The following is a 12,380-nucleotide window of genomic DNA, read 5'->3' as shown; positions in this document are numbered from 1 at the left end:
GATTCGTTATTGTCAAATAACAGGCTCAAATGAAATTATTTAAGCAAAGATTATCCATCAGAGATTAGCACCATGCTATACAGAATAGAGATGCCAGCATTTTGCACTACCCAGCCCAATTTTCAAGCCCTCTGTCTTTTACACCGTGTGAGACAAAGAAACTCCTAATTGCTGATGGAATTTCTTTTATGATTCTCAGTTTAGCTGACCGGTGAGTGAATAGGAATCTCTAACCCGGTCATTATTACAAACATCTGTGACAACCCACAGTTCTCAATGAGTTAAAACATCTTTCAGTGGATCATTATTTCCTCCATGACAGAACCCATCTGCAATAACAAATATCCCTCATCAATCACCCAGTTTTCTTTATAACATACGTTTGTAAACACTTGCATTAGTTGAGGAATCTTTTCACTTGATGTTTACCTGTTCTGTTCATTCCCTCTGAAGCACCTGGCATTGGCCACTATCGGAAGACAGGATACTGAGCTAAATGGACCTGTGGTCTAACCCAGTATGGCCATTCTTATGTTCTGGACACCTGGACTATATTAGCAAAGTCAGGATAAAAAGCAAGGTTAAAGATTACACATATTCCATTAGTGAGTTGTTTTTCCTTCACCCGTTAGTGCCAATTGAATGATATGTTGGGTTGCAAAGGGCCAGAGCTATGCTATCCCTGGTAGTCACCCAGGCCATCTCAAATGAAGATGCAGGGTTGAGTGCAGGTGTTGAGGACTTCTTGGTGGCTCTATCTTATTCTGCACCAGTGACCAGTGAAGCAGAGCTGACCGGGTGCAAGGCAAGGACCGGAGAGCAGGCTGCATTATAGCAAAGGGAAGCACAGCTAATCCTTCAGAAGAATTCAAGCTGTAGAACTGTTCCTCCAAGTTTTTCTAACTTGGCTGGGAGTTGGAAGCCATAACTACCCTCAGGCACATCCAGAAGTTCTGGATGAACTTTGGTGTATTAATTAAGTCCTCCCTGTAATCCAATGCATATCAAAGCACATTTCTGTTTATTAATTAAGCACCTCCCTAATCTCCCATGCATCCCAAAGATTTTAAGTACATTTTAGCGTATAAATTAAACCCCCTTCCAACCCTCCAGAACCATTATTTTCCCCACAGAGTGTCCTTCAAGACCTGTATGACTTGCTTGTTCCTCAAAGAGTAGATGAAGGGGTTGAGCATGGGAGTGATGACTGTGTTGAGGATGGCCACCCCTTTGGTGATGTCCAGTCCATCATGCTGCTTCGGACGGACATACATGAAGATGCAGCTGCCATAGAAGATGCTCAGGACGATGATGTGTGAGGAGCAGGTGGAGAAGGCCTTTCGTCGCTCTTTGGCTGAGGGGATGCGGATGACGGTAACGACAATGTAGGAATAGGAGACTGCAGTGATGGCCAGAGAACCCAGCAGGACAACAGCTGCTACCAGGAAGTCCATCGACTCCACCAAGTGTGTGTTGGAGCAGGAGAGGCTGATGAGGGGCCCCCGATCACAGAAGAAATGATTAAGGACGTTGGGGCCACAGAAGGAGAGCCGGGAGATCATCACAATGGGGCCAATGATGAAGAAGAAGCCACCAAACCAGGAAGAAAGCACCATGAGGGTGCAGACCCTGCCGCTCATGATGGCCATGTAGTGCAGTGGGTAACAGATGGCCACGTAGCGGTCCACAGACATGGCTGCCAAGAGGAGGAACTCAGAGACTCCCAGGGAAAAGTAGAAGAAGGCCTGGGCAAGGCAGCCAGCGAAGGAGATGGTCTTGTCCTCTGAGAGGAAATTGGCCATCATCTTGGGGACGATGACGCTGGTGAAGCAGATCTCAAGGAAGGAGAAGCTCCTGAGGAAGAAGTACATGGGGGTGTGGAGTCGGTGGTCAGCCAAGGTGATGGCAATGATCACCACATTCCCGGCAAGCGTCAGGAGGTAAATCATCAGGTGCACCAGGAAGAGCAGGAAGCCCAGGTGATGCAGGTGAGGAAACCCTAGCAGGACAAATACTCTCACGGAGCTCTGGTTGGCCAGCACCATACCTTGTTGCCTTCCAGGAAAGAAGGGAGAGAGAGCCATCAACATCAGTTGGACTAAACTTTGAGATAGTACACAAGGGGAGAGGGGCTGGAATATGGGCCCTGGACACTGTGAGACTTTGATATCTCTGTGACTCAGTTTCTCCCCAATCTAAACAATTGGGATAATGGTAATTTACTTCCAGTTTCAAGGTTTGGGGGGGGCAATATGGACCAATGAGGGGTTGGTCTTACCCTGCCACCTGGGTGCCTCACGATGCTTTGCTGCTGTAGCTCCCAGCCTGGGATGCTCACAACCAGCCTACCAGTATGCAGGCCACAACATGACCTTAGACAGCCGTGGTTCAGCAGCTCTGATACTGGCAGCCTGTCTAAAGCCCCACTCTGGCTTCCACCAGCCATGGTTACACCCAGCGAGGTGACTCCAGGCCTCAATTTTCCCCAAACCACGTGCCCTGAAATGCCCAGCCCTCTCCTGAGCCATTTGGAGAAATAATAAGGTGTGTTTGTTCCACTAAAGACACAAAAGCACATCACAGCTTATTAACATAACTGGGGTAAATGCACCCTTCTATTTAAGCATGGCACTGAGTTGGTTTATAGTAACAGTGAAACAAGTTCATTAACAAAGGAAGATGGGATTTTAAGTGAATTGAAGAATAAGAGGTAAAGTTAGAAAGGGTTATCAGGAAATAAAAGTGAAAACATGCATCTAAATATCTAAAACTTAATCTAGCAAGGTACAGACTGTGTTCAATATGGTTTCTCACACAAATCATTCTTCTTCCCAGCCATGGCTGACATTCCCTCAGCCAGGACCTTCCAAAGACGTACAATGAGAACGTCTGTAAGATGATGAGTTAATATTTATATTTTTCCATAATTTTAAAAAAGTAGGTATTTCCACAGGAATGTCCAGGTCAGGTTCCATCATCTGGTATAATAATAATGTGCCATTGCTGTTGGATAGATAGATAGATAGATAGATAGATAGATAGATAGATAGATAGATAGATAGATAGATAGATAGATAGATGTGCATAGAGAGGTACAGAGACAGATTCAGTGATGGGACCATGCATGTTCTCACCACTTTCAGATGTCAACAGATAACTGAGGAAATAATCTGGCATCTACATTCCTAACAACAATAATTTAAGTAAATAAAAGGGAAATCACAATGTAACATATGGAATATATTATTATTGATAATTTAGCTTTGAAGATATGCACACTCTAACTGAGATATATTTTCCAAACACAAGTTCTACCTGCTAAAAAACCTATGATCTATTTCACACACACACCACAAACACACACACAAAATAAATAGATGCATTAAATAAAATGATATATTTCATAAACAAATTAATAAATAAATAGATCTATTTCACTCACACACACACACACACACACAAATAAATAAATAAATAAAAATGATCTATTTCACACACACACAAATAAATAAACTGATAACCTAGGAATCCTTGCTGGTGGGAGACTCATCTTCAGATATCACTCAGAAATAGGCAACTCACTAAAGCTCTTAACAAAATAAGCTGGGAATATTTTCAGAAGCTAACTTTACCCAGCTTACTCGTTATTCTGTCCTAGAAAAGAAAAACACCTGGAACGCTGGAGGATATATACCAGCTAGTACATCTCATGGAGAAATAATTGTTCTAAATGAAATGAAAACAGCTAACTTCTCAGGAAGTTGAGGCTGTAAAGTGGATCTCTTGGGGCTCATTAACTGCAGAGTTAGCTTCTGACATGGTAAAATTTAACTTGCCAAGAACTATTTTCTCCAGCCCGCAAACTCTCCAAACTTTCTTTGTAATGAAGAAAGAAGGAGGGGCTGATGAGGACTGCAAGAGTCCTGGTGCAGATATTCCTCAGATTCATTGGGAGGAGTTTGGGCAATTAACTTAAGGGGTGATTTATACCTTAAAAAGCTGGACCTCTGTAGAGCACTTATGCAATAAACATGCATTTATGTAAATGTATTAGATAGATAGATAGATAGATAGATAGATAGATAGATAGATAGATAGATAGATAGATAGATAGTGGATTTTCTTAAAGTTCTGGGGACCTGACCTCTGGAATTCAAGCACTTTTAAGGCATTTGAAGTTGGGATCCCCAAATCACTAGTTCCTCATGAATATCATAGCCCAGTTTGGTTTCTAGGACCATGGGCCAGTCTCACTGGTACATTCTGACTGTTCCACTCTAGTAATGGAATTAAGTGTGGAATTGATTTAAGTGTTTTCTGGCTACTTTATGTCAGCAGATCAGCCAGAACCCAATGTCCTGATTTCTGAAAAGTGTCAAAACATTTGCTTGGTTTTGAACCTCCCCAATTCCAGATTGAAACATCCTTGCAGCCCCTCTCTCTGTGATGGGCTGAGTGATCTGTGTCCCTTTGGGGAGATCAGAACAAGTTTAATATTGAAATATGGCAACTAGTGTGTCTCAACAATCCCAACCCAACTCCATGTCTCAGTGCAACTGTGGAGACATTGCTGTCCCTCCATGTTAAGGGGCTGAATTAAAATCTCCAATCTGAATTCTGGGGAAACTGGGATCTGGATTTTGCCTCCTGGGTCCATCTCTACTGAAAAATAAAGTGAGGAGATTACATTAAAACATTCAGATCTTCTTCTTCTTCCTCTCTCTCTTCCTCTTCTTCTCCTGATGGTCTGTGTTCACTCAAATCACCGGCAGAATACCTGAGCACAGAACTGAGATGTTAGAAATGGTCAGATTTTTTTTAACTCTTAATAAATATATTAAAGAATGAAAACCCAGAGTTCAGGTTGCTTTGAATCTTTGGGGCTTGTGTTATTTCTACCTTGTGATTATTCAGATAGCAGTTCAATGCATCATCATTGGGAAGAAAATCTTGAAAAGGTGTAAACAATATAGTGGCCTCTGCCTGAGTTTGCAGAGATCCTGAACTGATCACTCCCAGATGGTGACATTTGGGTTTTTAATTTTTTAAAAAGCAGGAGGGAGCGTGGGAATTCATGCTCCTTCAGTTGTACCACATGCTCATCTCTTTCTCCTTACTCGCATTCCTTCATGCTGATGCATGGCTTTTATCTTTTTCAACTTTATTTTTTAATTGAAACATATGTAAATATGGGTTCTCTATAGTAAGATTTCCCTCTGTGGTTTAAATAAAATTTCACTGTAAACCCCCCTCTGTTGAGGATTTTTATATTCTACCCTGCCATCTAAAACTTCCTTTACAGTTTACAAGCAGAAAAATGTTTGTTTGATTATGTTGTATTTTTTTGTAGGTGTCACTTTAAAATTAAGCTAATGCTATTATTTGAAAGGCTAGGGTAATGTATATTAAACATTTTTATTTAGCTATATCTTTACAAAATATTGATTTGATTGTAAAGACAGGTCTTTTTGTTATGTTACAGGATTTTTCAACTCAGTCAAAAAAGACCAATACTGTTTTTTTTATTCGTGTTCAACTTTTAAAAGTTTGTTTGTTAAAACTTGACTTGGTTTAACAGCATTTAGGTTTTTAAAAAGTTAGGGGAAAAAACATGGGGGAGAAGTAGCCTGCATATGTCTTGTAAAAATGTTATCAACTGTTTTATAGAAGCTGGTTTCTCTTTTAAATTAACCTTGTGTGTGTGTGTTTTACATGAAGTGTGTAATTCTAAAGTTTTCTTTAGTGTTTACAATGAATACGGTTTTAGAGCTGTTTTCCTTGAGGTAAAACTTTAAAAAGCAAGCTAACACTAATAGGCACCTATATACGACAAAGCCTCCAATATCAGGACTGTCCATATAAAAACAGGACATCTGGTCGCCCTACTCAGAGCCCCTTCAAACCACAGTGGGTTAAGTGGGAATGCACTTAGTATCCATCCGAGTTACCTGGGGAGAGTTGTTTCTTTATTGCAACTTGCTACCGGTTTCCAGCACGGTTCAAAGAATAAAATGAACAGTTCCCAGAGGTAACAGACCTGGGATTTTGGTGTTGTGCCTTCAGCTCATGGAATGGGGGAGATCTTGTAGCCTTCGTGAGCTGAGGTCCCCAACCTTCTGCACCCTCTGTCCCCCTCATGCTAGGATTCAGAGAGAGGTGAATCCGGAGCAGTACGCTGTGGAGAGCCCACCCCACTTTATGGGTTTGATGGGAAGAAACCCAGTAACCCTTCTGCTGGAACCAGGTCAATACCTGGCATAGGAGAACATGGGTTTAGTGCCTGGCATAGGAGAACATGTGATGGGCGGGAAGCTCCCCTCCCTGGTCTTAAAGTTTAACAAAGTTGCAGCCAGATGCTTAGAATCCATCCATGGCTCTGTCTTCATTTTGCCACCCTGTCCACATCAATTGACTAGTAGCAGCCGAAGGGGTAAGGCAATTTTCACTTCTCTCTGCTGCTTGAGTAGCGACACCTTCCTTCCTTTCCTGTTGTTTTCAAAAGCCCTGTGCAGCCCCTCTGGCCTTATTTTCTCTTTCTGTAATAGGATCAATGGCTTTTGCTTTTCTTGGCTGTTTTACAGCCTCTCTCCCTTTGAGTCTTAGGCTAGGTCTACACTACCCGCCTGAATCGGCGGGTAGAAATCGACCTCTCGGGGATCGATTTATCGATCCCCGAATCGACGCTCTTACTCCACCAGCGGAGGTGGGAGTAAGCGCCATCGACAGAAAGCCGCAGAAGTCGATTTTGCCGCCGTCCTCACAGCGGGGTAAGTCGGCTGCAATACGTCGAATTCAGCTACGCTATTCACGTAGCTGAATTTGCATATCTTAAATCGACTCCCCCCTGTAGTGTAGATGTACCCTTATTTAACCCCACCCCCACTTTGTTGTCACTAAAAACGTATGTTCTGCTACTAATATTTTATGCCTTTATTTCAAAAACATACAGTGACTTTTCAGACTCTATTTCAAAACAATCTAAATATTTTTTGTCTAAAAATACATGTTTTATTAGTAATATTTCCCTCAAAATAATGTAGATTTGTTTAAACTGAAACTTTTCACAGGAAAGGGTTCCCTGATCTCATTCGAGGTCTGTGCAGCACTTGGAACAATGGGGTACCTGATCTCAAACACCCAAAGCATGGTGAGTGCACCCAGGGGTGGGGGACGTTGTTCATTGCAGAGAAGCATTGTGAAGAAGTCACAGGGCACTTATGCGGGGGCAACACTCTAAACTTTACCACTGTTTTCCACAGGCGGTGATCATTATGGGAGATATCTCACTTCTGAGGGTAAGCAGGAAAGCAGGGGTGAATCTACTACATGTTTGGTGCTTCCGCCCCAGTCCCTATGGTGCTCACCTGTGTGTTGTTTTGGTCCCTTCCCAAGTGATTGCAGAGTGGTGCAAGAAAGTGTTCCTCGATGCGGGAAGGAACAAAGCAGCTCGGCCAAGGAACCTCCAGCAGAAGAACTGGAGTGAGTACCTGCTGCTGAGTACCTCCAGGAAAGTTTCCTAGAGATCTCTCTGGAGGATTCCTGTGAAATCTGAGTGTGCATCAACACCCTGTTCCGCCGTACTGCCTAGCTATATGGGGAAATGCCCAGCACGCCGAAACAGACAGCCTTGTACATTTCTCTGCCCTCAACCCACCTCTGCACTTCACAAAGCAAAACCACTTACTGGGGTCCTCTCTCCGATTTCTTGTCACCCTGTGGCCCGGACCCGGTCACAAAGGGATCAGGCCCAGGCATGGCCCCAGGTGTAGCCAGGGCAGCATGGATGGAGTGGCACGGACCCAGCCATGGATGGATCGGGCCCAGGCAAGACCCCAGGCAAGGCCGGGGTGGCGCAGCTCAGCCCGACCCTGGAGCAGCTGGGGCCAGAGCGGCATGGCCTGGGCTGACCGCAGGCGCTGCCGGAGTGGCCCGGCCCGAGGCATGACCTGACCCCAGCCGTGGCCCGGGCAGCTCAACTCCAGCCCAGACCTGATGGGGCTGGGAGAGGGGCACCTATCCTGCAGCTCCAACCCCAGAGCTGCCGTCCACGTGTTGCTGCAGGGAGAGAGAGCTGGGGGGAGGCCTCTCTCCCCACAGTAGCCCCAGAGCACCCTCCTGCACCCCAAGCCCCTCATCCCCAGCCCCACCCCAGAGCTCGCCCCCCCAGCCAAAGCCTTCACACCCCTGCACTCGAACCCTCTGCCCCAGCCCTGAGCCCCCTCCCACAAGAACCCCTCAGCCCAACCCCCACCACATGAATTTTGTTATGTGCACCAATATGAAGGTGTTATGTCACGCATCACCTAGGGTTACCATTCGTCCGGATTTACCCGGACATGTCCTCCTTTTTGTGCTAAAAATAGCGTCGGGGGGAATTTGTAAATCACTCAAAATGTCCGGGATTTCCCCCCTCCCCCGGCAGAGCAGAGCGAGCGGTTGGGAGGGCTGCAGGGAAGTCACGGGCTGGACTCTGGAGCAGCTGTAGAGGAGCCGGATCCGCCCTGCATTCTGAGCCGGCAGCTCCTCCCCGGCAGCCCGGCTCCGGCAGCACTGTGCAGGGCCAGGAACCGGGTTTTGTGTTGCGCTGGGGAGCGCAGCCACGTGTCCGGCTCGGCTCCCACAGAGCCCAACACCCTGTTCTGAGCAGCAGGGTAAGGGGGGGCAGGAGAAGGGACAGGGAGGTTCTGGAGGGGGCAGTCAAGAAACGGGGGGGGCTTTTTGGGGGGAGTGGAGAAAGTTTTGGGCAGTCAGGGTACAGGTAGGGGGTAGGGTCCTGGAGGGCAGTTGGGGGGGTCTTAGGAGGGGGCAGTTAGGGGACAAGGAACAGGGCTCTCTTAATGGCTCTCCATGCGTCTCTGGACCCTCTCAGCTGTCGGGCTTGGATGGAAACATTGCCTGAGGGTAGTGAGAGAATGGGTTATCGGTGAGGTGGGGGTGGGCGTGAGCCCGGTCAATAGGGGCAACCCCTACCAAGATCTGAGCCTTTTCTCACACACCCGTTAGAGCTCGACATTATGCTGTTTGGGACCCCTCTTTGAGGAAAGCCTCTGGATTGCAAGTCCAACCGCTACCTCCTCGTGGTGAGAGTTGGTAACTGGCTTGGATAGCCAGGCGGATTGCGGAGGACGAACCCACATCCCACATTCAGTGGGGGTGTGGGACGGGGTTGGGCAGCCCCATATGGTGCCACATGGATGCCCCCCTGGTAAGGGTAGCCTCCCCCAGGTACGGGTTGACTCCCCCTGGTAAGGGTTAGATTCCCCCTGGTAAGGGTAGTCTCCCCCAGGTACGGGTTAGTTTCCCCCTGGAAAGGGTAAGTTTCCCCCAGGTACGGGTTAGTTTCCCCCTGGAAAGGGTTAGTTTCCCCCTGAGAAGGGTAAATCTTTTAGCTATGGAAAAAAGTAATTTATATTTTTATACCAGATTGGCGCTGGACCGGGTTAATAACGCCCCCGCTGTTGGCTTTGATGCCCCGGCTGACAGTGTTAAATATATTAGGGGTGTGATCAGGGTCGCTGGACCAATGGATAAAATGGTGTGGACTATAATGAAGTCTCATGAGAATGAGAGTGAGAATCAAGTCCTCCCAGTGGAGCATGGAGAGGAGGTAGAGGAGAATGTTTGTGATGATCATGGTGAGGAGATTTTATCTATCTTACCGATGGTTTTTACAAGGGACACTTTTAATGATTTAACTATGGACAGTTTTAATCCAGATTTTAAGTATTTAAGTACATTTGATGATCCATATGTTAGGGAATCGGGATATCTTAATGCTTATTTAGTTAATGGGTCTAGTTTATTAAATAGTTTTAGACCAAGTACTGATTTTAATAGGGATTGTAATAAGGATCTTAACAGTACTGGTAGTAATATAAATATATTAGAAAGTAGTTCGTGGAAGGATGGGGTTTTTTATTTAGAGTATCCCGTTGATAGTTTTAATTGTCCAATATGTCCCCAGATATTACCAACATTTGGTAAATGGGCCAAACACATTAATGTGGTTCATAAAAGTAAAGCCATACGAGTTGTATGTAGTAAATGTGGAAAATCTTCTCAATATCATAATATAGCTTGCCACTACCCCAGGTGCATACCCAAGAAGGCGGATACCCCAATGAAGAGCCATACGTGCTCGGTCTGTGGGCTTGGTTTTCATACTAGATCTGGATTGAGCCAACACTGTAGACATAGACACCCTGCTGTGAGGAATGAGCAAAGAAAAGAAGATATGGCTGCTAAAAGTAAGATCAAAGAGGGATTGACTAGATCTCGTATATGGACTAAAGATGAGGTTGCGCAGCTTATACAGTTGGAAAGGAAATATATTGGGAAAAGGAATATAAATAAATGTATTGAGAGCGAGATGAGGACCAAAACGAATAAACAAATATCAGATAAAAGACGAGAATTAGCAGAGAAGAAGTTAGTGGTAACAGGAGATAGGGAGGAAGTGACTGAGGTAGAGGACATTAGAGTAAATATATTAGAAATTCCGCCCCCAAGAGAGAGGATTTTCCCACTAAAAGGATATCCAGAAGTGGATTTAGTGGAGAAAATATGTAAACGGGGAAAACAAAGTAGGGAGGGAAGAGAAATAATAAATAGTTTAGGGGAAATTGAAGGATTATTAAAGGAGGATTTAACAAAAGCTCTCGGATGGGCAATGTTGGAAAAATTATGTTATTCATTAGTAGAGGGAAAGGACCCTAGAAATGAAAGTCAAATAGAGTTGAGGAATAAAGGAAAAGGGAAGATGAGAAAGGAGGGGAGAAGGAAGCAATTTAATGCAATTAGGAGATATGCTACAAAGAAAGCTAAGTATAAATTCTATCAACAATTATTTGATAAGGATAGAAGAAGATTGACTCGCATTATAATGGCAGAGCCAGATAAGGCTAAGTGTGCTATCCCTATGAAAGAAATTGAGGAATACTATGTAAATATTTTGGGAACAACTGGACATGGTAATATGATAGGGTGGCAGAGAATGCGGATAATGATATATTAATGAGTCCGATCTCTGTGGATGAGATTAGAATAGCTTTAAGAGAAATAAGAAAAGATAGTGCTCCTGGCCCAGATAAAGTAAAAGTGAGCAATTTGTGGGATATTTTTAATTTAGACTCCTTAATACTTACAAAAATTTTTAATATATGGTTTCTAAATAGACAGGTACCAGATGAATTTAAGAAAAATAGAACGATTTTAATACCAAAGACACAAGATGAGGAGGAAATGAAGAAGTTAACATCTTGGAGACCATTGACAATTGGGTCATTTTGGATTAGAATCTATACCAAAATATTAGCAAAAAGACTGGTGGAAACAGTTAAGATATGTAGTAGACAAAAAGGGTTTATATCCGCCCCTGGGTGTGAGGAAAATATTGCTATATTAGATAATTTGATTAAAGGGGCTAAACGAAATGGGAATGAAATTGCAATAGTGTTCGTAGATCTGGCTAAAGCATTTGATTCTGTGGGACACGGACATATAATAGCCGGGTTGAGAAGATTTGGTATAGATGAACATTTTATAGATATTATTAGGGACCTTTATGATAATTGCACAACTAGGGTATGGGTGGGTGATGAAGCTACTGAGTCTATTTTAATTAGGAGGGGGGTCAAGCAGGGTGACCCGTTGTCCCCAATTTTGTTTAATATTGCTATGGATCCCCTTTTAACTAGATTAGAAGTAGAAGGAAGTGGTTTTTATGTTAAGGGTAATAGTGTCACGTCATTGGCTTTTGCCGATGATGTGGCAATTTTAAGTAGCTCATATAAAGGAATGATCAAAAATTTGGGTATCTTAGAGGAGTTTTGTAAAAATACTAATCTCTCTGTTAATGTGAAGAAAACGAAAGGCTTTCATATTTTAACTAAAAATAAAACCTATGTAGTTAATCCTAAGGATAATTGGCAGATAGGGTCAGAGGAGATTGAATATGTTCAACCAGGGGATTTTGAAAAATATTTAGGGGCTAGAATAGATCCCTGGATAGGTGTAGGGGGACCGGTACTTAAAGAAAAATTGAAAGATTGGAGTGAGAATTTAATTAAGGCCCCATTAAAACCGGCCCCAAAAATATTAATTTTACAGACATACATCTTGCTGAAGCTATTTTATAATCTTCTTTTAATAGAACCCCCTTTTAATCTTTTAGACGATCTTGATGTGTTAGTTAGAAAAATAGTTAAAGAGATTTTACATTTACCTCAGTGTACCACAGATGGGATATTTTATTCTAGAGGTAGGGATGGTGGTTTAGCTCTCACTAAGTTTAGTGTGCAAATCCCAAATATGTTAATTTGTAAATGGAGGAGACATATTGTCTCGAGAGATGATTGGATTGGACCTATCTTATCTATATG

The 12,380-nt window shown here is 43.7% G+C and overlaps 1 protein-coding gene across 1 annotated transcript; it reads right to left on the bottom strand.

Moving 5' to 3' along the window:
- Window positions 1–1,118: 1,118 nt before the first annotated feature.
- On the bottom strand, window positions 1,119–2,045 carry LOC117885879 (olfactory receptor 49-like). The gene has a single exon (XM_034787406.1). The coding sequence runs from the start codon at window positions 2,043–2,045 to the stop codon at window positions 1,119–1,121; it is 927 nt and encodes a 308-aa protein (XP_034643297.1).
- Window positions 2,046–12,380: the final 10,335 nt, after the last annotated feature.

Source organism: Trachemys scripta, chromosome 12 (genome assembly GCF_013100865.1).
Source record: "Trachemys scripta elegans isolate TJP31775 chromosome 12, CAS_Tse_1.0, whole genome shotgun sequence".
Taxonomy (NCBI): domain Eukaryota; kingdom Metazoa; phylum Chordata; order Testudines; family Emydidae; genus Trachemys; species Trachemys scripta.
Note: the sequence above shows the minus strand (reverse complement) of the source record. Positions and strands in the feature narration are given on the sequence as shown.

What these genes read in the sequence shown, in the direction of transcription:
- LOC117885879 (XM_034787406.1), bottom strand. Translation starts at nt 2,045, where the DNA reads ATGGTGCTGGCCAACCAGAGCTCCGTGAGAGTATTTGTCCTGCTAGGG.